At 37.7% G+C, this 27744-nt stretch overlaps 1 protein-coding gene across 3 annotated transcripts; it reads right to left on the bottom strand.

Annotated features, from left to right (window-relative positions):
• Positions 1–1255: 1255 nt before the first annotated feature.
• LOC105038525 (cullin-associated NEDD8-dissociated protein 1) lies at positions 1256–27390 on the bottom strand. 3 transcript variants are annotated; one of them, XM_010914355.4, is made up of 29 exons: positions 27252–27390; positions 26148–26237; positions 25881–26050; positions 24602–24812; positions 21647–21812; positions 21379–21508; positions 15804–15918; positions 15555–15712; positions 15351–15474; positions 14989–15039; positions 14813–14895; positions 13341–13425; positions 13158–13259; positions 12958–13056; positions 12241–12351; positions 12084–12167; positions 11866–12006; positions 8990–9082; positions 8740–8861; positions 8495–8657; positions 8172–8411; positions 7193–7441; positions 6913–7098; positions 6682–6828; positions 6468–6584; positions 5744–5912; positions 5329–5406; positions 5103–5241; positions 1256–1671 (listed from the first exon to the last, which is right to left on the bottom strand). In XM_010914355.4, the coding sequence occupies exons 2-29, from the start codon at positions 26181–26183 to the stop codon at positions 1575–1577; spliced, it is 3666 nt and encodes a 1221-aa protein (XP_010912657.1). In that variant the 5' UTR covers positions 26184–26237; positions 27252–27390; the 3' UTR covers positions 1256–1574. The 3 variants fall into 3 exon arrangements, with proteins under 3 accessions (XP_010912657.1, XP_010912658.1, XP_073115809.1); XM_010914356.4 differs by having other exon boundaries at positions 1331–1671; positions 26148–26260; positions 27252–27372; XM_073259708.1 differs by lacking the exon at positions 27252–27390 and adding an exon at positions 26795–26924 and having other exon boundaries at positions 1331–1671.
• Positions 27391–27744: the final 354 nt, after the last annotated feature.

The raw sequence follows: 27744 nt of genomic DNA, 5'->3' as shown, positions 1-27744 counted from the left end.
TATCACTATTGTAGATGTGTACATCGAGAACTCGGGATGTCCAGGTCTTGGAATTTTTGGAAGACTACTTATGTTTCCTCGATATATGAGTTATGACCCACCTATGCAACGAAGAGCACCCTATTTTGAGTTAAATCCAATTCCATCTCGAGGAGTTCTTGTTTCTTGCTCATTTCTTTCATGGTAGATTCTAATGAGGGAGTGGGCACCTATCGAAATTGTTCTCGTGTTACCTTCTCCAGTCTCATTCCTTGCATTCCAGTATCACTAGCAGTTGGTGAAAAAAGGAAAAAAAGGAAAAAAAAAAAACTTACCGTTGATCCTTTTTAGCTTTAGGATCTTGGAGGAAAAGAAAAGATTGATCCAATCAAAGTGCTTAGTTGATCTGACATTCTAATGTTTTGCCAAGACGTGTTGCTGTATGAAATAGCAACATTCTTAATCTTTCCCGCAGGTGGTTTAAAAATATCACAAATAAAATGCATTTTGAGTGCCAATCTTGCGCATGTTCATTGATGTTCATAGATAAGTGATACTTGAGATTGAAGTTTCTTCGGTTGCCCTAACTCACGTCATTGTTTGAAGAAGGAAATGCTTCAATTTACTGGTCTCAAACTGCACATAATCTGGAACGAGGGAAAGGTTTAGATTACATGCAAAGCATGAGCGGACATGGATTTAATCATTATGGAAGATAAACGTACCAGCAATTTCTCAACATTTTGATGGATCTAGTATTTGAGATAAAAAGACTGATGAGTATACCCTACGTGGAACAGGCATGCACAGAATCATGAGGATACCTCACAGGATACATGCTACCATTGTACAAAATGAGCTAATTAGCCCTCTAGCTAAAGAAGGTTTAGTAAATCGAGCCCAGCCTTCTTATGGCCAACAACCCATCCAACCTTCATGAAAGCATTTCTTCTGCAACAGACATGCACATCTGAACCATCTCAGGATTTCCACCAGATGAATTTCCTGCAAATTGTCTCTACAATTTCTTGGAGAACATGAGCCACGATCAGGCAAGGGTAATAATGCCTTGACTTTTATTAAGACTAGTCCAAAGAAATTTCTAATGTGGTGATTTATGGAGTCCAAAAAGTCCCAATGGCTCCTACTAATGTTTCAAACGGGAAAAAACAAAAAAAAAAAAAGAAAAGGCAGAGAATAGAGCATGATACCACGACACAGTTTATGCTGTCAAGTATATGAAGATCGGTTCTACCAAAACAGAGAACAAAACCAATTTGAAACAACCCTCCTCCTGTGAGAACCACACTCAATTTCCAATCACTCAAAAAGGCAGCAGAGACTCCAGTAATTGTTTAAAAATAAAAAGTCCAAGAATGATGACAACAGCTCATTTACAAAAATTCATAGCTGCAATACACTCTACCAATCAAGCACGCCTATAATCTTCATGAAGGCCAAATTTGACTTCATGCTTGACGTGAAAGATCTCTATATGGTCAAGGGAACATAACTCCCTGCAGTTCCAACATGCTTTCTCGAAGCATGTAGTATGTACTCCATTGGTATTTTGTTGAAGGCATGAGACCTTCCACTTACTCACTCCGCACGGAATTATACTTATCAGCTAGTGGAGCAGACTTCATTATGTTGTCCATCAGCTTCTTGAACTTCAAGCCACAGTCACCTCCACTGAAGAAAATAAATACAAGGGAATAAAAAAAAACTGGATTATATGAACACGGCAAGCTGAGTAATTGAAAGTTAAAAAGTTAAGAGACAATACATGCTGTGACCTAACGCACTTAGACTGTAACTAACATAAAGATTCAGAACATCAGTCAACCAGTTTGAAAAATTAATCACAGACTCGACTATGTGGTTTGCAAAGGCAATGCAATTTGTAGCTTGCACATGGAAACATAATTTGCTACCGTGAGGCATGTGTTGTTGAATGCACATGCTTTGAAGCCAATTTTAGCAGTGAATCTACATAAAATAATTTCACCGGTTGTCTCATGAATTGATTATAAAATGCATACTGAATTCCCCATGTGTCGTATCTCATAAGAAGGCAATGGAAGATAAAGCAACTGCTGCACTTAAGGGGGTCCTCATGCTGTTAATTCCTCCCAAAGAGGTTCTCCTCTCATCACAAAGTGGTTGGACTCTGTTTCAAGTTTCAAGTACACTAAAAACTAAGGTAACACCTAGATTACCATGACAAAGCTTTAAAAAAGAGGGATTTTTAGGAACAAGAGACATTTTTTAACAGAGACTAATCAAACAATCGCGAATTGCACCATCTTACTGAAAAGGTAAGCCATATGCATTCAGGTTAGAAACTCAACAGATCAAACGCTGGCTGATTCTGATTGAGTTTCATTAATGCATCCTTCTAAAAGGTTCAATTTGTTCTTCCTTTATTTGGTTTTCACATAAGGCTAAACAGGCGATAGAATTAAGTATGACAAAAATTTTTTTGTTATCTCTATAGTCCAGCATCCCCTTAATGAGATGGAATCCATAAAAAGGTCTCAATACTCGATCAAAATTGATCTTGCAATTTTAAATTGCTGGGTTAATTTTCCCTGGATCCAGTGACAACTGTTAAGCAAAAAAAGCAAGAGCTGAGACCCCTATTCCTTGGATCCACTAATATCAGGATTTACAAATAAATCCCTTGAACAACTTAGCACCAGTCCAAATATGAAGGTGTAACCAACAAAATAACTGTCCAAGGATGGTTGCATACAGCAAGAAAAGGCTTCATCTTGCATGTGCGCCCGTGTGCTGCATGTGTGTGTGTGTCAGAGAGAGAGAGAGAGAGAGAGAGAGAGAGAGAGAGAAGGGTAGGGGGAGGATTGGGCAGGGATGAGGGGGGCCTAATGATACTGATGGCTACAAATACCAAAACAACAACACAGAATCGATTAAAACATATCAAAAGCTACGACAGAAATGAATGATTTTGGCCTCAAGCTTTCAAGTTAGGCTTCAAAAGATTCAATTGACAACCAATACGACCACTAAAAAAGGAAAGAGAATACAAATTCATCAAAAGCTAGAACAGTGACGAAGAACATTGCCCTCAGGCTCTCAATAAAGGCTTCAAGAGATTCAATTCACAACCACTAAGAGGTAAGAGCATACAAATTCAACAGATTAAAGAAGCGGAGAGGAAAATACATGAGATCAGGCAAAACAAAACATGTAAGATCCATAAAGATCTATTTTGAACTCAATATGCATGAAGAATCTCAACAAAAGAAGGCAACAGGTAGTGTACCAGTAGAAACATCCTGAAATCTTGCCCAATTTAAGATGACAATTGCAGCAAAGACAGTGACAGACAGAAACACAGAGACAGAGAGAGAGAGAGAGAGAGAGAGAGAGAGAGAATGGGGGTGTAAGGTCAAGATAATTTAGTAGTGAGAAAAATGATCTCCCAATCTTAAAAAAGGAACGAGCTTGTCTGTTAAAACATATAGAACTGGCCAAATTAATGTTCAAGTCATCATCCATTGGTAAGAAAAGATGAACAGACCAAATCTTGGATGACATCTCAGAGCTTCACCGATGTCAAATAACCTTCTCAGTAAAAAGGGGCATTCTCATCAAATACCAGTGAATTTCACATCTGCAAAATGGTTTCAATTTTTGGCCAAAACTGAGATGGATTAATTACAGCCCATGACCAATCCAAAACTGCCTTCATTTCAGCAGTTTCAGTGGGTTCAGCCAGTTTTCATCGTTACAGCTGAAACTAACATAAACAAAAAAAAAAAAGGCAAACTGCGTTAGTTTAGGTTTAAACAATATTGTGCTTGTTGGGTTTAAAAATGTGTTAGAGAACCCTTTTTCACTTAAGGCATGTAATTTTTATACATGCTAAGTTCAAGTTGAAGCAGATCATACCTATATTTCGTACAGTCACAAAACAAAAGAAATATATAATACAAGGAAAAAAATGTGCATCTTTCTATAAATTACTGAAACTACTGTTGCTTCAACTGAAAGTGTATGTGGACATGCAATATTCCCATCAAATAATATACTATGATTTCAAAATTAGGCCTAATCTCCTTCCTTAGCTAGTGTTTTACATATTTTATTTTCTTATTAATTTTTAAAAGTGATTTAAAGATAGCAGGCTGCAAATATTGTACATAACGAGCCAAAGGTTTCATAGAATCAAACATCCTCTAAAATGGTATCTATGTATTTTCTATACTAGTGTTTCCTAAATTTTACCATTGTCTTAATACCTTCCACCAAAATCTGAACCTAAACTGTCAAAACTACCAAAAGTAGACCAGTCCAAACCAAAACCTGAATTAAAATGCGAGCCTTATTTGAAAAAGTAATTGGTGTCCATACAAGAACTGTGCAGGTCAAACACGATACATCTATAATAACCTGTCTCTAAATACAGATCAAGTACTATGTGTGTGTGTGTGTAGGAATGGCAATGGGTTGGATATGGGTCAGGTTAGCTAATATCCGTACCTGCCCTACAACTAAAAATCCCATACCCATATCCACCTTGGGTCAAGTCAAGTCGGACAAGGAACTCATCATGTAAGCATTATAAAATAATTATATTTTTGAAAGAGGGATTTAGCTTAGGTTATATCAAGTCTGGTTCAAAGCAAGGCATACTGTTACTCGTCTTTGGCTCGAACCAGCTTCAAGTATTTTTTTTCTAGAACTCATGCCCCAGGTTTTAATCAAGTCAGGTAAAAACCCACCTCATTCGGATCGGGTCGAGTACCTGATGGGTCAGTTAAAATTGTCATCCCTATGTGTGCATGGGCACAAGTGGATCCATATTGAGCATTTATGACCAAACTCTTCGAATCAAGGTTCACCATCTTAGTGTCAGACACCATACCAGTACCATCCTTTTACAGTATCAATACGCGATTCGATACGGTACAAGACAGCATATCGAGTGTTGATACGGTATGAAATAGCATATCGATACCAGATTGGTACGGTACATCCCATATAGGACGGTACAGGGCAATACAACAAATCATGCTACAGATATAATATATAGCTTATGATAAATGGATAGGTAATAAAATTAATGAAAATTAACAAGGTAATTGTGCTAAAACCTTATCCGACTCAAGGAAGCAATGGCGCGAAGAGCACTTCTGATCATATCTTCATTACGATCTACTTCCTGTTTCACAGCATCAGCCTTTGGTTTGTGATTGATAGTTTTGTCGAGAGGATCAACCAATGAATCCAAAACTGTAAAGTAATAAATTAGTTAAGATTTTCATTCCCTATATATTGACAGAGCTTTATGCAATAGCAAACACTCTAGAAGCAATCAACCTGCAAGGACAGCAGAAGGACACTTGTCTGCAAGCTTTGAGAGAATAAGATGGCAAGGCATCTTGACATCATAATGATCTGTCGATATCAAAAGGAAGATAAAAAAGAACAATTAGAAACATTAGGAACAATAAATATCATTCCGGCCTGATGCCAAACTAGGGGTACACAAGCCAAACAGTATTAAATACAGATCATTAGATACAGACATTGGAAGAAGTGAGATGACAGCACAGAATCCAAATGAGGAATTTTCAAGGCAAAAACACCACCCACCTAATCCCTCAAGCTGGTGTTGGCTATGGAGGCAGAAGTACATTGTGCTCATAAAATGACAAATTAAACAGAATTCGTCTAAAATTAAAACAGCCACTTTCATCATGCCTAACAGATTGATTATGAAAACCCAACTTACCAGTCAAACCAGATATAAGGTAAGGAACTATAAAAGATGATGGGTTCATTTGATCAAGACAACTGTCCAGCAATGTGTCAACACATTCAAAAGCTGCTTTTCTAAGCTCAAGACCATCATCCACAACATGCTTGAAAGGTCCAAGATCAACTGTCCTTATCAATTCTTGCTGCAATAAAACAATAAATTAATGATGACAATAAGAAAAATCAGCATTTTTTGTTAATGAAACAGCTCATATATTACCAATCAGAAACATATTGCACCATTGTCTGTCACAAGATTCTGAATAGGGTGGTCTTAATGTGGGACTTAGATACCAACATAATGTCAGACAAGGTACAAGAAAACCCAAGTAACCAAGTTTACACTGAAATTTTGTACTAAGTGCAAACCCAACCTTCAGAAAAAATTAAACATAGAAAAAGCCACTAACCAGCATTAGCATATTATCTTAAATTAGCTGCTACCTCATAGAGGTGAAAAATTATTGCACTTTCTTCCAACGACTTGAAGAGATAATCCAGACATGTTTTGCTGGTCAGACCCACTTAGGCATGGTAACACTAAATGCATGGAGCAATGAATCAAGATGGAGAAATAGAAAATAATGCTGTCAAAAACAACATGATAGTCATGTATATACTTTCTTGTATCGATACTGAGATACGACAGTTATAGGTACTTGTGCTAATTGCTTAATAACCTGATGTCTACAACATACCTTAACAACTGTCTGATCATAAAGAAGAGGCAACAATTCAGGAAGAAGCCCCTTGATTAGATTGGGCTTATTATGAGCAGCCGTACTCAAAGCCAGGACAGCGGCACGTCTAACATGCTGTATAAGGTATAATAAATGATTAAATCAGTAGTTCAAACTTCAAATAAAGAACAAGATAGTAGATTTAGAACTAGTTGAAGACTTGTAAGATTACCCTGTCATTATCTTTAATCAGCATCAGAAATGAGGAGATCTCAGGGTATAGAATTTCATCTATTTTTTCAGGCCGTTCAACAATGGAATATTTCACAGCAATGACAACTGTTGCTCTTGTGAATGCAGTTGCACTTGCTGTACGCTCCTACATCAGTCAAAACAGTTATATGTTACCGATGTTACACAATCCAAGTGATTTCAAACTTTTTCATTGTCCAATGTGGCATACCTTGAGTGCAGGAACAAGCTTTCTAGGTTCAATGAGTGCAATTTTACCCAAACACTCAGCAACTACATTGCGAACCCCCTCTTCATCACTTTCACAATGATTAAAAAGCAAGTTCAGTATCTTCTCAACATATGTATCCTGGAGTTCACCATGGCCAGCCTTATCAACAGATTGTCTTGCAATAACCTACAAGGACGTAGACAAACAGCATTAAAAGGAAAGCTAAGAGAAAGAGAATAAGCATCAGTTTTGCAATGGAATTTCCATATCTACAACAGACCTCTTTCAATGAATGAAGCAAAAGGTACTGTTTCTTCTGCTGATGATCTATTTGATCCAAAATGAATGGCAAGTATTTGGACAGATTGCCCACAGCTATGTTTCCAAGAGCATAAGATGCTGCAGATTTTATCTCCTCAAAAGGTGACTGGAACGACTCAATGACAATATTCTCAATGCGTGCATGCATGCTAAGATCTCTTCTTCGTCCAATTTCTCCAAGACATAGCAAGGCCAAGTGTTGTTTAGCCTGAAAAACAAATGAAGCACAATTTTCAGAATCTTTTTTGAAAAGTTTCTAATATTTCTATGAAACAGACATTGGATTCATTTTTGGTAAAATTATGAACCATCCAACAGTTCTGGGGCAGACGTAACATGTCAATCTTGAAAAATTGAGCTTCCAAAGTTTATGAGAAGAATCTTGAAAGATCTGTTCTCGTGCTCATACCATTTCAGATAGGAACATAATTTAAAACTATTTGAATGGCCAAAACTTGTTTAAACACAAATTATTTGGTATACCATGTAACAATGCCCCTAAAGAAACATCCAACAACTCCACTGAATTGATGGAAAAGGTGCTAATAAAGCATTCCCTTAATGATGATCTTCAGATACAAATAGTCATCCATTTTGAGCTATTTATGACACTGTAAAGAAGCAGCAAAATGTAAAGAAATTAAATTATTATTGCACGTATTATGAATATCCCATCCCATCCAAAACAAGACCAAAAAAGTAAAATTTAGATTTTGCTGAGCTCAACAGTCATGCAGAATTCAGTAATTTAGGCAGAAAATTGATCTACTTAAATAGGACAATCTCAGATCTGAATCAACAGAACCATCCTCAAGTCCTTATAGATACTGAGCTCTCTAAAACCACAAACCTATCACAACAAGAAAAGGCAGAAAATATGTTCAAACTAACAAAAAAAAAGGGGACTAATGACAGGGGTTACTCAAAAAAGAACTTACAGAATTAGTACCACTATCATCTTTCAAAATGCCTTTAAGCATTTCAACTGTAGAAGCACATTTCTGATCACCTGCTGCTAGGCAAAGGACAGCAACACACTGTGCAATTGAATATAGAGCCTGTTTAGCAAGGCCACCAGATTGTGGCGACGGCTTAGCACTTGAAAGAAGTGAATCTAATAATGTCTCAAAGCTGGTATTTGCCGAATGAACCAATGATGCGAAGAATCTCTGCAATGCCTACAAAATTGGTAAGAATACCAATTAGCAATAAGCAGGAACAATAAAGTCCAGATTCAAGCAACTTAGATCAACAAACATACTTGTAAAGCTTGACCCTGCAAAAGAGAACTTCTAATTAATATGAGCGCCTGTGGGAGGACTTTATATCGAACAGTCAGACCAACATTTTGGCTCGATTTTCGATCAGTCATCATCGTGCAGCAAAGTTCCAAAGCAAGGGCAGTCATATGCAGGTCTGTATCACTGCCAAAACAGTAATGAAATTAGTAGTATTGATCCATAGGCATGCAGCAACTAGAGGGTATGATTAGAACAGAGAAGGAACCTTATCAGAGCAGAAAGTTCAGAAATTATAATTTCATAAGCAGACGGCCCAATTTGATCACCATAAGCCACAACTAGGGAGTTCAATGTCCCCAATGTTGCCTGTCTCAGTGCTCTGTTAGCCTGTAAAAGAAGAGAAATATAATGACAAAAAATGTTAACAGGATACTGCTCAAGTTTCCAGATTTTACAAGAAAAATTACTACAGGTATGCCACTTGTCCCTTAAATACGTAAGCTTTCTGAGTATACCTTTCGCAGGAATGTTGTTAATTCTGAAATTACTTGCTCCAAGACACAAGAGAGATCAATCCGAAGAGGTGAGTTAGCAATTACTGCAAATGCCTGGACTGATAAACATCAGTGTTGATAAAATAGATAGGAAAACCAATTAAGCCATTGTCGCAAATCAAAGCAGCAGGAACGATAAGAGTGTCATGTTATAACTTCTTGACTACAAATACTATAATCACTTAAGAAATTTGTATTGGCCTTCAAACATCAATGGCATTAGGGAGAATATGAACCCACCAATAACTAATGAGAGAATGTAATAAGGAGGGAAAAACAACATAGCAGCTAAAAGGAAATGGAAAGAGAGAGGGTGCAGGATGGGACTTTTATAACAGTAATAACTACTTCAGGATGGTGGTTCCCTAATAATAACCATCCATCTCTAATTAACGACCACCGAACACAAAATATACCTGTTTTATTCCCTATAGGCATTTCCATAATATCCCAGGCCATTATCCTAAACTTGTTAATGCCATCCAATAGTATTCATAACTGGGAGCTGGCAGGGTCCACTTCAGTGCATAACTGCATATACATGAATTACACCTTCATGGCTTACCATCAGCTCCTCTTGACCTCCACACAAACACAAAACGTCCATTTTGGTGGGAACTCTTCTTTCAAATATTACACCCATGTATGGGGCCTACTGCCATGCATTTCGATAGACTACACCTTTGCAGTTAAGCATTACCTTAGAAGGAATCCCATTGTCTTTCATCAATCATTAACCATCTTTAAATAGACTGACAGAGTATTAAGTTCATCTGGGTATCTGCTGGATGCACTCTCCTTGACCTAATGTCAGACCCATCTCCCAATTGCCTACAAGATTTTTGGCAATGCTTGAGCTTTATTCAAGCTCCTACGGACCCAAACAACCAGGCAACATCCTTCTTGTCATTCTCTAATTGCTGATCAGCAGCTGTGCCAATACCATTTCTCTAATTCCTAAATCTGTCCAAATCTGTCCCTGATTTAAAAGTTCTTGGAATAAACCCCCTGCTAGTTGCCATGACAGATATCACCTTTCACTCACGTAATTTTCCAGTAATAGAATCCTTAACACTATCAATTATAACCTTTTTCCTGAACAGTCTCCGTTGCCCCTTCAAAAATCAGCCCAATACAGTCATTCTATCCTTTCTTCAAGTTTGATTTCGAGTTCAACGATCATAGCACAGCCTTCAACTAACACGACAATTCCAATCCCATCGTAGTACCCATGTTCTGAGCTTGCCATTGTATCTCTATAGCATATAACATCAGAGCAGATGGTGCAAGCTATTGCCTGAGCATTGCCTCTCACCCTGCATAAGGCAATGTATAGCTCTATCACCAGTGGGCAAAATGAAATTTGCAAGACAGACAATCCTTCGGAAGGAAGAACAGAAACAGCAAACCAATGAAGAATGGGGGTAGAATTCCAAGTATATCAACGGTTGAAGGGATCACATCCATGTATCGAATATTACCTACTCTAGTGTCATTTTTTATCATCTCATACATCTGTAGAGATAAAAAATGACAGCACCTCAGTATATGAGAGATGGATGAGATACTAACAACTGCTACATCCAAGTAGCCCTTGGAAAGATTCTTAACAAAAAGCAAAAAAAAGAGTGTGTGTGTGTGTGTGTGTGTGTGTGTGTGTGAGAGAGAGAGAGTGCAGAGCCTCCAGCTTCCACAATACTATAACAATACCATGCAATACAACTAGCTAAACGGCCATTTTGATAATTATATGCTCAAGAACATTTTGCAGAGTTTGAAACTCTCACCGAGAGAAGATGAAAAACAACAGCAGCTGACACCTTATTAAATTTTTAAGCATCAATTCTAAGTCAAGATACACAAAGATGTGACAAGACAAAGCCTATGGAAGAGCCAAGGGCAAATTAATATGACTGGCAAAAGACCCCAGGGTAACAAGGGCAAGGCAGGCCTTAGAAACAATTAAACGAAATGCTTAGCAAGCCAAGAATTAACAATATAATGACAATTAGTTTATGTTCTCCCAAATTAGAAAGAACTTGCATAGAACTCATGTAAAAAGTTGCCTACAAAACCTCTTGGGAATCAGAATTGACTAGAACTACAATATTTTTTTTAATAATTCAATGAAGGTGTCTTACAATAATTAACAACAAAGTAACAACCTTTTCTTTTGGCTTCAGCCTTCAGCATCATATTTTTCAACTATTTATACAAGCTTCACCTAATGCCAGAGCAATTTATGACAATTTTTTTCATTACAACTATCATCCATGTTACCCTACAGCTGCTTGCCTCTAATTTGGCAGGTCCAAATCTAAACTTCTCACTTTATTGGGGCCCCACATTTCATCGTCACATATGCCAAGAGCATCTTAGATAGTAAAATGTTAGCAACAAATTCTTATTCCAAAACATTAGAAGATTAATCTGTCTGATTCTCCCTATGTGGTGCTTTGCCTCTGTAGACTTGCCTTGGGCTGGCTCCATTCACCTACAAGGCGAGATGATTAGCACTGGGAGCTGCAGTCTGAGTTTAGCTATTGTCAACTGAAAACGGCCCAAGACCTATCCCCACAGGTCCCCATCAAAAAGGATGAAACAAGTTTAAAAACTTACAAAGCATTAAGACATAAGCAAAAAACCATATCAAACACCTGAATATCCTCCTATTCCATAGTTCACAGCAATAAGATTCTTTTGCAGGGTCTTTTCCCAGCAAAAAGTCTTTCATGGTTTTATTCATAGTAAGGCATTCCAAATGTAAAGGTAACCAGCACCCAATCGATATATGCACACACACACACACACACTACACGGGTACTCAGAGAATTCACCTTCACAGCAGTGAGTCGGGTTATCTCGTTACCCATCCGATCAACAAGTATGGGAAGGCATGCAGGTAGTTCACGCTGCAGATTATCACCAAAAGTTGAAATTACTAGGCTCATACAAGATATAGCACATTCCTTGACTTCCTGGCAAGAAAATAATAAAATTGTTGTGAGATAGAAACACCGACATTTTCAGAATCATCAACTGCAGTATGACCAACCTGATCTTGATCTTGATTTGCTAAACGTGTCAAAATAGCATCATAAATTGGACCAACATAAGGTCTGAAATCCAGAGTACGTTTCTGCGTTGCAAAACAACTCATCGTGATAAAGATTGGGCAATATTTGCAAATAAGAACGCTAACAAGTAATTACCTCAAAATTTGGGCGAAGAACACGAACAAGCTCTCCACAGACTCGCAATGCTTCAGCTGTGACCTTATAGTATCTCTCACCGACAGCAGATAAAACAGGACCAGAAAGGGCCTGCAACCGACATCAGTCAGAAGAAAGAATGCATGAACTAGCAACTCATGACCATGTCCAAATATTTCTAGGATAAGGCCAGCAAGGTACATGTACATAAGCTAAAAAATCTCCCTGAGTACCTATAATCATAGTAAATGCAAATTTTTAACAGCACTTGGGGGAATAAGCAAATTCCATATTCAAAATGAACAAGGGGCAGCAATCGGATTGGGTCAGGTCTGATAAGGGTCGAATCAAATGTGGGTTGGGTCCACTATCTATCAACCCAAACCCAAACATGTTATAAATGGGTCAAAAATCCAACCCCGATCCTGACCCTTTTATTATTAAACAGGTATCTCAACCGTGTAAATTGAGGATAAAAAACATCCTGAAGCATGGAGAAAAAGAGTAACATACTGCAGGTGAATGTTTAACATTGGACTAGTGTACAATTTGTACATCAACTAATAAACTACATCCAAAAACTTGCAGAGAGCATGACTAACCATACAAAAAATACCCACTTAAAGACACACACATACACACACCCCCTTCATTCATAATGCATTTGTAAGCATCATAAATAGTGCACAAGGAACATACAACAAATATTGCTTGTACCTGGATGTATGGGTGAAAAACAGAAGGAGAATGTGATGCCATTACTAATCTAGTAAAAAGAAGAGCTTCGATCTTCAAATTTGAGGTAGAGGTTTTATCCTGGGAAAATAATGATGGATAGCTGTGAGGATCAGAAGGCATTCTACATGAATTTCTAGAAAAGGAAAGAGAAAAAAAATCAAATTGAAGAAATAACTCACATTCAAAGCCTTTTCAATCCCAGAAACAAGCGAACCTATATGATCAGCAAGGCAGTCTGGTAAGACGACGACAAGTTCTTTTAATACTGAAAATGCCCCAATCTGAAAATATATAGAATTAGAAATCACTTCTGTAAAATTATTAAACCAAGTAAAGCCAAAAAAATAAGTACAAGATTCTACCTTCGTTTTGATAGATTTTTCGCGCAGCTGACGATTAAGAGATTTGACAATTTTTGGCACTTCTTGTTTCAATAACCATCGTGGACTGCAATTAACAAAAGAAAAAAGAACTAACAGAATGCCTTATTCTCTAACCTTACTTCTGAAAACAATAAATTAAAAAAATTATACATGAGAGTCCATGTGATCTTTTTCTAAGTGCAAAAGCAAAAAGTTGATTCAAATCTTTTTGCAAAGTGATCTATTTACTGATGTCATTGCCCGGTTGCCACTTGACCTTTACCAGAGTGTTGGTTAATAAAAGATGGGCAGCTGGCACAGCAACTGCAGTAAATATTGAAAATGTTGAGTTCAGGTAAAAATGTTTATATATTTTTACAAAAATAAAAATGTGCACTATCTGCAAGTGGCATCAAAGGGTGAGCTTTGGCACAACAGTAAAGTTGCACCATTGTAACCTGGAGGTTATGAGTTTGAAGCATGGAAACAGGCTGTCTGCACATAGAGGTAAGACAACGCACATCTGACCCTTCCCCAAGCTCACAGTGGCAAGAGCCTCATGACTGGGCCACCCTATTTTATCTGCACGTAGAATCAAACCCAAGGTTCTCAAAGCAACCAAGCAATTCTAACCAAGGTTTGCCATATTGGGACCAGACCCGTAGTGGTCCCAACCTGTTATTGGTTCATACAGGGCCAGTTCAGCACACTAAGTGTCGAAATGCCCTCCATACCACATGACGGTACTAAACAGATATAATATGATACGCACTGTACCATCTAGTACAGTACAACAAATCTTGATTCCAGCACAGGGGATTCCGACAGCCTAGAAATAAAGGAGGAGAAATGGAAAATGTTTGTGTGCATATAAGAGAGAAAGTAAATGGGTAAGTGTTTACATTTGTGTGTGTGTGTGTGAGTGAGAGAGAGAGAGAGAGATGAAAAAGAAAAATGAAAGGAAATAGGACAAAGAGTACAAGGTGAAAGAAGAATAAGAAATTACAGGGAAGGGGCCAAGAAAGATTTGAAAAACTAATAATTCTCATCAGTGACCTGCATTTAAAAGTCAATGTCAAAGTTCCTCATGTCATCTTCTTTGAAATCAATAAACATAATTCTCGGCATTGCTCATTGATAATCTTTCTTGAGAAATTCTGTTGAAAACTGAAACCTGTAAGTTAAAACAACGTCCCTCCAAGAAAAATGTACTTATTTTACCAAATAGCCTCCGGCACCACAAGCAGTCTGAATAATGAATTGACTATTAACACAGAAAAGGAACCTTCATGACTATAATAAAAGATACTATATTAACAACACTCTGCATATAGAGTTGAAGATTACCTAAACCTACTTATTTTATCCCACTGTACCACGTGCCAAAAATATTAACTGAATCTTTATAGCCAGTAAAGTAGAATGATTTATCCATGCCAAGTTAGTTGAAACTGTGACCAATTATCACTAACCTTGCCTCATCAATATCGATCTGTCCCTTTGTCACATTTCCAGTTTGGCGTAACAACTCAATGAATGTATTAAATACATCCATCTGAAAAACAACAGAAAACTTCATAAGGACCTAGATGAACAAGTGAGAATATATAAACATTTACATCAAATAAAGTCAAAGATCTGGTAATACCTTTACATTCTCTTCCCTTTCTCTAAACCTTTCTATCAACTTTGGGCATGCCTGTGTGGCACCATAAAACCTTATAAATTTCATGCTCTTATATTTGGATATCCATCAAAGACAAAAGTAACAAGTCCACATTGATGTTGCATAAGGAACCGGTCAACAAAATTAGCCCAGATTTTGAGGGAGGAAATCATCACTTAATTCAAAGACCATTAGCCAATCATATCCCAAAAAAAAATTCCATATTTTACTCTAAATGTAAATTTTAAAAAAAAAATCCAGTAAATATGCAGTTATTCACTAAAGGAATATATCTATCATCAGCATCATCATCACACATGAATGATTAAAGGTACTGCACATGCCTCCAAATACATCTTTGATAGCATCTCTGGGTGTGAAACAATGATAGAAGTTAAGCACTTAGCAGCTGCTCTTCGAACTTTCCAGCTTATGTCCTCATCATCGGTATACTCATTTGCACTTTCGCTGCCAAAAATTGTTTTGTATGATTCAATAAGATGCATTAGAAATGTTTAAAGCTACCATGTGAAATACAAGCAACATACTCATCTTCCTCCTCCTCACGCCCTTCATCATCAGTGTCCTCCTCCATGTTATCCGTAAAATTCGGGTCATAACTTATATACTCCAAAGTAAGATTTAGAATGCCATCACAATATGAAGATATATCCCTTGGACACCTAAGTAGGAAACTTTCCAATGCCTGCAAGGAATTTTGAAACAAATGGACTTAAGAAATTATTTTCAAACGAAGTTACAAATGAAACTACTGCAAGGTTATGTTTCTAGAATACCTGAAGACTATATTCACGAAGTTCTTCATCAGTTTCTGATGCACTTGTGCAGTAATCAATAAGCAAAGGAACAGTTTCACAAAGATGTGGCCCAAATCGATATCCAACAGAACGGCTGGAACACCACAAAGTTACTATGCTTTTGAAGTTACTATGGTTTTGAAGAAAATCAAAAATAAACCTCCAATTGGGAAGTAAATAGTAGAGATCTAATTTAATCCATAACCATTAAGCATGTTTTATTTGAAAATGTAATGCCAAAAGAGCAAGGGGAAAAGGGAATAATTGGACAGCATATATGATTTAAAGTTAACAGAATGCATGCATTTTCCAAAGTGAAAAACACAGAAAAAAAGAAGCAACACTTGCAAGATAATATCCTATAAATCGGATCAGAAATCAACATATGCCATCCAGCACATCATCCTTGAATGGCCAAAATTACTTCAGACAGTGCATTCTATGGCCGCTGATCTTTACTAATCAGCTCCATTAGCAGGCATTGAACACCTCCTAGTTATATATGAATAATGACCTTGTCTAAATACAGTTCAATTAATTTTGCTTGCAAAAAGCAATAAAAGATATGGCATCATAAGGCAACAAGCCATTAGCACAATTCTAAACTCTGAAATAATAGCTGTTCAGTGCAATAGAGCTCAAAAAGGCAAACCCCCACAAACCAATATGGCTAGTGGAGAGGACAATGACAGTTGGGGAATATGTTATACAATTTAGAGATCTTCTAGCCGGGGTGATGTACCCACTTCAAAACTTTGCTCCCACAACTACCTTCTAACACTTGTTTTCAGTCAAGCATCTTTTCACACAAAGCTCTGAATGCGACCTTCAACCGGATTGCATTGCTTAAATTTTTGGCTTCCTTTTTTAATCCATGTATCATACTTCTGTCTGAATAATAACAAAGAATAACTCTTTGCACCTAGATGGACCACATTGCATGGATGCACTTGCATGAATCTCTATTTTCTATATATATATATATATATATATATATATATACATATATATATATATAGAAAATAGAGTTATTATGTGTGTGTGTGGGGGGGGGGGGGGGGGGAGAGAGAGAGAGAGAGGGAGAGAGAGAGAGATTGTACCATTGTGGTATCCCTTTCTCATCTTGAGATGGTATGCAATCAACTAACCAAAAAAGGTGAGAATAATACAATTAAGGCAGAAAATGGCATATTGACGGGGTAAGGAGAAAAATTCAGGCCAAAAACAAATCACAGCATGATGCTGTACTTTTCACCCAAATATTGATTTGGAGGAATATACTAATTGAACTTCATTATTTTTGGGATAACAAAGGTATTGCTTTGATTTTTGGAGATTTAGATAGTTGTCTTTGCTAGTCATCTGTGCTAGCTAATGAATGATTATGATTCAATGATTACATGGCCTCCTATGTCTATTTTAAGCCAAGCTTTTTAAGGTCCCATGTCAGCATGTGAGACCCACTCCTATAGAAGGTGGAAGTTAGGGGCCAGCCACCAGCAGTAGGACCCTTGTTGCTGGATATTACAGCTAAGAATCCACTTGAGTAAGAGATGTAGAGAGAGAGAGAGGGTGTGTCTGTTTTTAACTGCCAACCAAAGGAAAGAAGCTGCTTGCTGGCTGAATCCAGACTATCTCGTCTGATCTTCAGTTGGCCTCTCATATCTCTTTCCTTTTCAATCTCTTAGCACTTAGAGAACAAACAGGAGTAGAGTCCTTTTACAGGTGTCAATCCTATTTTAGGAGAAACAAGAGGATGACTAAGGTTTCAAAAAAGAAAGAGAGATCAGTCTTAGAATTGAAATCATTTCCTACTTTAGTAGGATACATATTTTTCATCTTTTCTCCTATTTTCACTCTCTCCTATCCCAGACTCAGCAATTACCCTTTTGAATCATGGACTTGATCCCTGTTAAAGTTTTGTGCTTGCATGTGAAGTATTTTAAAGCCTCATGATTTTAAGATGTAAATATATATGTGGCCATGTAACCACATGACAAACAAGATATGGAATTAGGGCCGTGATGCAGTACCTTAGGACCACATTAATGTTTGCATAACTTATTGAGCCCCTTTGAATTGTTAATTAGTTGTTTTTAGTTAATATGAATCAAGGTCCGCAGAACCAGAACTGGGATCCATGCCAGTCGGCCAGCAGTACAAGTGGATACAAATCCGTACCAGATCAAATCGAACCAGCGCAAACCGACACAAAAGAGAAGAAAGGAACCGGGGAGAAGGAAAAGAGAGAAAGAAGAGAGAGAGAAGGAAGGGGAGGGAGAAGGTGGGTGGGAAGGAGAGGATGGCTGGAGAAGACGTCAGCGGTGGCCACCAACGGATTGTCGGTGCGCTCAGAGGGCCGCCAAGGCCTTTGCTTCCTCTGCCAAATTAGAGCCAAGAGCAAGAGAGAGAGAGAGAGAGGGGGGGGAGAAAAAAAAGGAGGGATGGAAAGCCGCCAAAGAGGCCGTCGGACGGTGCAACCGCCAAAGAGGCCGTCAGACGGTGCAATCGCAGCCTGCAGCGCCACAGACGTGAAATAGAGATGATCGCGCCTATTTCATAGGATTTTTTTAAAAAACCGCAACCACAGTGAAGCCAACAATGAATTTGCCAGCTTCACTCCCATTGTCGGCTTCACTAAACTGAAGCTAGCACACGTTGCCGACTTCACTATTTCTCAATTTTTTTCTAAAAAAATCCGAAGTGAAGCCGGCAATGAATTTGCCGACTTCACTATTCATCGTCGTTTTTAAAAAAATATAATAAACTGAACAGAGGTGATCTGTGGCCACGATGACCATGGCCACGGCTCCGCCTGCGCATTTTTCGCCGTATGATGACCACGACGGCCATCCGACGATCTCTCCACCGACTGCACCTCCCTCCAGTACTGTAGCTCCCCCTCTCTCTCTCTTTCTCTCTCAGTTAAACATCCTATCAGGCCACACCAAGCCATAGAAACCTCTGCAGCCCTCCGACGGCCTCGATAGGCCACTGCCGGCCTTCAATGGCATCATCCGCTCTTTCTCTCCCCTCCTCTCTCTCTTCTTCTCTTTCCCTCTCTCTCCTCTGGTGTTCTGATTTTCCTGACTGAACCATTCCGGTTTGCTGCCGATACGGTTCAGAATGCCCTGAACTGCCAGTTTAGGATGGTTCGAAGAATGTTGATATGAATTTTAGGTTATGTGGATAATTATGGAGGTTAAGGACATATTTTCTAAGAGTCATAGAGACTGAATCTTTTGAATTGAATAATACGGAGGGAGAGCCAGCACATTGGTTGCCACAATGGTTTCTGTTGTTGGTTTCTGCGGTCCATGAAAGGAAAAATTTTGCTTTTAATTTTTTTTCTTCAATTAACATCCCGCTAACCTAGGTTCCTTTTTCTCTTCCTTCTCTCCCTCATCCTCTTTCTTTACTTTCTATTTCTATTGCTTTAATTTTGACTCCTTTCTTCCTTGTCACCTCAAACCAGTGCTTCAGGCTTCCATAACAGCCCTCAACCTCATCTATTTTTATTCTCCCTTGCTGCTGGTCACACAGCCAACATCTGAAGACAGCCACCACAACCTAACAGGTCCAGCCAGCTGCAGCTGACATCAGACCAAGTCACCTGTCCAGATCAGTCTGCAAGGCCATTGTTTTCCCACAGTCCATGAATCATTCTTCAATGCTTACAACCTGCTTCCAGTAAAAGCACCGAAAACACCCTCGACCGGTTTCCCAATATTCCCTCTTAGAACCCCAAAGCAGCAGCAAGCTATAGTTTGCATCGCAGCTCAGAAACTCTATAGTATGAGTCAACTGTTCTTAGATATGTGGTTAAACCAATAACAAACCTTTTCATCATTACTAGTATATGCTCTTCTGATACCCTTAAGAGACCCTAAGAAAAGCAAGTAATTGTTGAAAACATCAAGAAGATTGCAGCAAGAAGCCATCCACATGTTTGAAAGAAGTCTGTTCAGTCATATATCCTAGATTTGCATCTGTACACTTCATCATCCTATCCTACATCAAGATGGCAGTTTGTAACAAAAATTAAGTTTAGACTTTTGACAACAAAGATAACGAACACAAAGTAACGACCAGAAAATAGATGCATTTTTATGCAATGAAGGGATCCAGATTGCACTTTGTCAGAAACTGCAGCTTTCAAGCAGAAATAGAGTGACAGATTTTTGAAACTTAGTGGTGTTATTCCACAATCTTTGACATTCCAAATCTCATGAAATTCACAGAAGTGGTTTTAACAATAAAGAATTGATGTTTTAGAATCTATGGACTTTCAACAGTTAACGGTGTTAGCATTCCTTGATGTCTTGAATCTCATGGATTGGTGAAAGATGGGTGTTTTTAACAACAAGGTTATATCAATCTGCTGATTGCACAACCACTGGTATGCTTGCAAACAAGCAAAAAAAAAAAAAAAAAAAAAAAAAAAAAAAGGAGTTCTTAAGAAGCTGTTATGTAAACTGAGCCTGATAGGAACCACAGGACTCCAAAACATAAACTGACAGCTGAAGTATTCTGCTTCTTCAGGGCCTAGGTTGAACAGATAAAATATATGGCCGGGCGCATTCAGTTTTTATTTATCAGCAGTAGGCTTTGCTGCAACTGGGACCGGCCATGCTTGCAGGGTATATTTACACATTACTTTATTACCAGAATCATGATTTCTATGAAACTTCTCAGCATCGAAGTACTACAATCAATCTAGAATAAACATAAACTGACACCTGAAGTATTCTGCTTCTTCAGGGCCTAGGTTGAACAGATAAAATATATGGCCGGGCGCATTCAGCTTTTATTTATCAGCAGTAGGCTTTGCTGCTATCAATCTATGAAACTTCTCAGCATCAAAGTACTACAATCAATCTAGAATAAACATAAACTGACAGCTGAAGTATTCTGCTTCTTCAGGGCCTAGGTTGAACAGATAAAATATATGGCCGGGCGCATTCAGCTTTTATTTACACATTACTTTATTACCAGAATCATGATTTCTATGAAACTTCTCAGCATCGAAGTACTACAATCAATCTAGAATAAACATAAACTGACAGCTGAAGTATTCTGCTTCTTCAGGGCCTAGGTTGAACAGATAAAATATATGGCCGGGCACATTCAGCTTTTATTTATCAGCAGTAGGCTTTGCTGCAACTGAGACCGGCCATGCTTGCAGGGTATATTTACACATTACTTTATTACCAGAATCGTGATTTCTATGAAACTTCTCAGCATCGAAGTACTACAATCAATCTAGAATAAACATGAAAGTAACATTTGACATCATCCTTTCAGCTTAACCGCTTTTCATATAAATCCCCACTTTTACTGCACATTAGATAACAACATAACAAACAAATTGTAACAGTAATAACAACACTAGAAAACAGCCAAGCATCTATGTATACATAATCCATTTTCAAAACCAACAGCTGTGTACTAATATATCAAAGGGTATCATATGCATGATGGTGCATACACAATATATCATAGGCAAACAATCTAGAGGACTAAAAGCTAGAAGCATTGGTACTGTATCACTTACCTTAAAGCTCCAATCATCTGGATGTTTGTTCGGGTTATTTCAGGTTTTATATTCTTATTCTTCAATAGTTGAACAACTTCAAAAGTGGCCTTTGCAAGTAAATCATCCGACAAACTTGAGGCAAGAGATGCTACACATAGTTATTAATATAATTTAAATGTGTCAGTTACAGGAAAGTCAGCCAGAAAAGATAATGCATTGAAAAGATTGACTAGCATAGATATACATTATATGACATAAAAGCTATGACTAAAAAAATTCATCTCACCAATACACGAAATTGACTTCTTTCTGACACTGGCTTGATTGGAACTCAACTGCGGCAGAAGTGCAGTAAGCAATTCCTCGTGATCTTTTGCCATCGAATTGCCAAATCTATGGAGCACATCACATAATATATCAAGACATTCACATTTGATTTCGGTACTCTTCCCCTGGCAAATAAGAAAAGTTCCTTAACTACTGAATTCGAAAAAATCTTTTGAATTGAGGAAGATCACCGAGAACTTCAAATACTAACCTATAGCAGATCATTATAAAGATCACTATAACGTAATTAGTTCATATGCCAAAAGAATATCAATTTCACTGGTATTTCAAATAGGGCAATCAAATGATATAGTATAGTTGCATATACAATACACGTGCATCAGTCATCAATTTAAACAATTTAACAAAATTCAAAAAATAGACAAATAAACGAACCATGGCGTACAACTATAATTGTGAACTAGATGAATCAATTGTTTGAAACAAATGTAGAAATGCTCATAGAGCACTCATGGACGCATACTCGCATACATAATCCAAGAAAGCCTAAATCATTATTATATTTTAGGGTGTGTGTTCGCATCAAATATATTTGGCATACATTATATCAAGAATAAACAAGTAAAAAAATCCATCAAAATGGGTGGCACACTATACATGTGCACAACTCTACAAGATAGTATTCTACTAGGGACAGGGTCCCAAATACCACTGAAACAAGACAGTAGGAACAATACTGCACCATCCTGGCAGGTTTCCGACACCATTACACACTGTGTGGGAAGAGGATGCAGTCCCATATCATGTGATGAGTACCCAGTACCATACCATTCTGACCAAAAAAACCAGTAAGATGTCCAGTACTGGCATTTGAAACCTTGGATGGGGCTATCTCCATCACCACCCACAAACTATGGTGGTATTGCAACTCAAGTCTTTGCCACAAAAATGACATAGCAACCATTGCATAGCTCCATCAACAGATCCAAAAGAAAACTTTAAAAAAATAAGGAACAAAAGAGGCTGAGTGACAAGTAGGCAAATTTAGCAAGAACACCCAACCATGCTTGCATAAAAAGTGGCCTGAGCAAAAAGTCTAATGGATAAGCAGACAAAATAATTAGAGAATGCCAACATCATAAACTGATTGCCAGCACCGTCATGCATCATTACACTTTGCTAAGAGACTCAACGAAGATCCAATGTTGGTGACAGAGAAGCTCATGTTGTAAGTTGAGATAGCACCGCAATGTCCAGATAATAAGCATGGATGCTGCAAGCAAGAAGCCACAACAGGGGCATGGACAATCCAGCTGCATTTGTGACAGTCTAGAATTTGCTGGTAAAAATAATAAGCAGAACTGCAAAGAAGCAAAATCAAGCAAAAGACACAGGCAGGCTGAGGACAACAATACACCATCGCAGATAGAACCCCAAAGAGCATTTTGCAATGGAAAGACTGCTAATGAATCAAAATAAAAAAAAAGCAGAAAAGTTAAGTAGCTGAGATTAATTCAAAAGATTGATAACAGCAAAGGGTCCAAGGATTGATGTAAAGCTAGTAAAAAAGTCATTCTCAAACTGCTGGCAAGCATTGGCAGTGGTGAACAAGGTTGCATAAGCAAGTAGCCCAGTGTGCAGTGCAACACTGAGGATGATCCAATAAATAAAACAGCATAAAGCATGAAGATAAGCAAGAAAAGGATGATCCCTACAATCAAATCATAAAAAACAAACCAAAAGTACAAGATTGGATCACGAAGGTAGACATGGCAGAACAAAGACAGGAAGATAATTAGGAATAGGAAACCAATGCCAAGGTCATGCAGGTTTTTTGTTTTCTTTTTTCTTTTTTTTTTTTCCCTTTTTGTGGGGGCAGGGGCACAAAGTGACCTAATTAGTGGGCAAATGATGGTGGCTAAGAAAAGAAAACTCTAAAACTAATTTAAAAGAAGAAGAAGAAGAAGAACATATTTGGAAAGCAATCAGAAAATGAACCAAAATTTGATGACTATATTACAATAGATTATAGAGTTTACAGAAAATTTCAATGAGAAACTATGCCAACTATTAATCTACGCTTGATGTTTCTGCACCTATTTTTGATGCGTAAGTTATGAAGTAATTCCAGGTTTTTCACCAACTCCAATACATAAGAACAAATTATATAGAAACTTATTTATAAAACCTAGATGAAGGCAAAATATTCGACCAAATAACAGAGGTAACTCATAGAAGGCATCAAAAGTGTAATATAAGGAAGCAAAAGTATGTCCAAGAAATACAATAAGTTACAATCACATAAATTAGATAAAACTTATGTCTTACCTTCCTTAATATTGTTCCACTTGTGTATGGACATTGGGGCACAATGAGGCCAGTAAAGAAATGGAGGCAATGTCCAAGAACATTTTAATTTTTTTAATGAATTAGCATGTCTGATAATCATCTTCACACAAAACTCATGTTATTTCCAAAATACCCATCAACTAGCAAAAGCAGCTAACTAATTGCACAAAAGCATAGTAATTAAAATTTTTATCAGCATGAACTTTGTGAAAAACTTCATGTCTCATAATAAGTATATTGTTTCCATGTTAGGTATAATCTTTACATGTTAATTATTACAAACTTGACAGGCGAATAAGCTAATAAGAAATTAAAGGACAAAGAAACATTTATAATCTCCCTTCTCTTTCTTATAACAGAGATTGTATTTAAATACCCATTTTGTTTAGCAACAGAAAACCAAGTTCCTGAACCACAATAGGTAAGTCAGGGCAACAAGGAGAAGAAAACATGTCTTGGAATGTCTGTAAACATGATTAAAATAAACATGGAGTGCTAGCCAGTTAAAGAAAACCAAAATAGATGATATTAATAAGCCAATAATAGAATTTTTTTTTTTTCAAAAGTTATCAAGCAAACCTTGCAACACTGTATAGGAACTTACAGAACTAGTTATGCCCTTTATTAGTTGGGGACCAAGAGAAGCTAGAATGCGTTGAGCAAGAGATGTTGCAGTAACTTCTGAAACTATTGTCTTCAGAGCTATACTAGCAGTATCACGATGCTGATCCTTTCCGTTTAACAATTTATCAGCGAGCTTATTTGTCATGTCCAATATTCTCTCCTCGCTGACCTTCTTAACAAGTGGAGCCAGGCTACAAGAAAACAAAACAAAGCAAAACAAAACAAAAAGGTAAATATATAGGGTGCATTCAATGATACTATGGTGTATAACAGGAAATCGGGAAAAGATGTCCAGATATACTGCATGAACAAACTGTCACCTGATCCACATAAAATAAAAATAAATAAATAAATAAATAAATCATTGAGGCAGATGTAAAGTGTGAGAACATATAGAAAGCCATTCTGATAGCAAAAGACCCATCTAGCACGACTAAGATACTGTCTAAACTCTAAAGTTTGAAAAGGTGCATTACCTAATAATGCTTAAGATACAACAACTACTTCCAAACCTCCAATTTGAGTCCAACAAGATTCATTTTGTTATACTTTAAGGAAGAATTATGACAAGAGCTAGCTCAAGGTAGCAAGAAATAATTAACAGTTGCTAATGCATTCTCATGAATTTGAGAGTTCCCAAGACAGGATACCTGAATCAGTAGACATCAACCATTACTTCAAGAAAAAAGGGAAATAAGAGAAGTACTGTGTTGACAAACAAATTACAAGGGTATGTACTAACAAATCTGCAGTACTCATCAAACCATGTGGCAGAGGGGTTTTTTTCTTGGAGGGGGTGTTGGAGGTGGGCCAGTTCCCCTCCCTGAAGATTAGAGTATGGTAAGCTGAGAACTACCTAGGTCGGGACTTTGCACCATTAAGAATTCAATATAAAGGATATTCACTAGATAAAATTTAGGAAATAAGTAACCTGTTTCCAATTTAGTCTGCAAGTCCGACCAACAATATGTTCAATACAATGCCTGGATCTTTGGACATGAAAATGTCACATGTCCGGTCCCTACACTCCTGAACTGAAATCCAAAACCAGATGTCTTGCCTCATTTGCACACATGCAGGCATGCATGCGTGCACAAGCACACGTGGATACACTTGTGCACACATGGCAGTTTCTAGACCTTCAAGACCCCTCCCCCCACTAACACCCCCACCCCCCCCCCCAACCCCCCGCAAAAAAAAAAAAGGTTCTAACATATAAAGCATCAACAGTATCACATGGCTAAGAAACAAGTGCAAACCATTTCATAGCTAAACCAGAAACATCCCCAGCTGCATCTTCAAGCTGTTGAAGGACAATATTTGACAATTTCACTTCCAGATCAGTATCAGCTTTAAACGCTTCCCTGTTCAACTCATTAAGTAAGTCTGAGGTTGCCATATATCTGTAATCTTTATCCTTGCCCGTCATCTGACAGAAACCCGTCAAAGGAGCCAGTATCAAAACAGAGCAGAGGTAAATAATGTATTGTAGAATATCATTATTACCACTTTAAGAAAATGAATACCTTTTCTAAAATGTAGGTTATATTCATATTTGCCATCTTGCGCTAATCTTCTTTCCAACTCAGGGAGCTGATTTGAGATCTGTACTATGCCTGCAGTAATGGACAGTGCAAAACTGCAAATTATTAGGACCAAATTGCCCACACATTTTTTAAATTAAAAATTTAATTGAAAAGAAGAAGAAGAAGAAGAAAAGTGGTGCATATATCAGCTGTAAGAGGGCAAAGGTGTAGAAAATTCCCATGGAGCATGAAAGAAAAGCTAATGGGAGCTAAGTACAAATAGGATCAATCATTGCATGAAGTATCACAGAAAAAAATCAATTTAACTTGTACAACCATGACGATAAGTGGTCTTAATTCTTTTCATCCACATCTCACTTCCATAATATATAGCTAAAAGAAACACCAGCACTGCAATCACAAACCAACATATTTAACGTTGTATTAATGCTATAAATCAGTTCAATTTAATACGGTAATCATTAAAAAAAATGATACCATGCGAACCAAATTTCTGCTTTACAGAAAGTATCGAACAATTCCCATGAACAAGATCGATCGATTAATAGAGTAAAAACCAAGAAATAAAGCTTTACCCAAAAAAAAAAAAAAAAGGAATGTTTACAAATCGACATCAAAGGAAGTACCATGCTTTTGCAGGCCACATGTTAAGAAGGCATCAGTTTGTTTATTACACCGGCCAACTTTAGGAATCAAAATTACAGCTTGTTCTCCAACGAATGAACCATGTTCTGGCGACCACTACAAGTTGAAGTTCTGTTTCCATCTGATCTAAACGCTTCGAAAGACAAGAAAAAAACCTTAAATAAACCAAAAGTTGAGCAGACCTAGAATTATTTCGCGGAGAAAACTAAACAAAAAAAACCACAGAAAAGGATGCGACATTGAACACAAAAAGATTTTAATGATAGAATCTAAACTAAGACATTAACTCCAGAAGAACTCATTAAAAAAGAACCCTAGGGGAGAAATCGAATAGATAGGGAAGCACATTACACCAAAATGAGACGGGAAAACGAGCCGTCAATACTGTATCGATTATGAAGCAAATCAGAACCTGCAATAGAAGAATAGAAAACTTACTTCGATCGTCTCCGGGCCAACGAGCGATGCCAAAAACCCTAGATTTCAAAGAGAGAGAGGGGGGAGCGAGAGCCGAGAGGAGCGATCGAGGGAAAGGGCGGAGAAACGGGACAGTTCTTCGGGCAGTGGAGTGGTATATAAATTACACTGTGATATCCAAAATTACAGGAAAACCCTCAGGATTTTCATTCACTAGAATGCCCCACCGATGCCGGCTTCGAGCGGTGGATAATTTCCGGCGGGTGCGTCGGTGGACATAGACCGTTGTGATGGGATCGAACGGCTGTTCGTGTCGGTCTTAAAGGACCATTGGAAGGGAAGTGGTGGCTCAATGCTGAAGCACATGGTGGGACATCTGTACTGCAGCACAGGCGATAAAAAAAATTAGGGATGACAATTATAGTCCAAGTAAGATGAATTTTATTTAATTCAATCAAAATTTATAGTAGATATGGATTATAGATAAAAATATATTCCATCCTGAACCGATATG

This window comes from Elaeis guineensis, chromosome 1 (genome assembly GCF_000442705.2).
Source record: "Elaeis guineensis isolate ETL-2024a chromosome 1, EG11, whole genome shotgun sequence".
Taxonomy (NCBI): Eukaryota; Viridiplantae; Streptophyta; class Magnoliopsida; order Arecales; family Arecaceae; genus Elaeis; species Elaeis guineensis.
The sequence above is the reverse complement of the archived record's forward strand: the minus strand, read 5'-3'. Positions and strand labels throughout refer to the sequence as shown.

Excerpts from the sequence above, each read along its gene's own strand:
- LOC105038525 (XM_010914355.4), bottom strand. The coding sequence starts at position 26,183 with ATGGCAAATATGAATATAACCTACATTTTAGAAAAG. Across the intron at positions 8,862-8,989 it reads TAACAACATTCCTGCGAAAG|GCTAACAGAGCACTGAGACA; the intron begins GTATACTCAGAA and ends CTTCTTTTACAG. Across the intron at positions 5,407-5,743 it reads CCTTATATCTGGTTTGACTG|ATCATTATGATGTCAAGATG; the intron begins GTAAGTTGGGTT and ends TGATATCGACAG.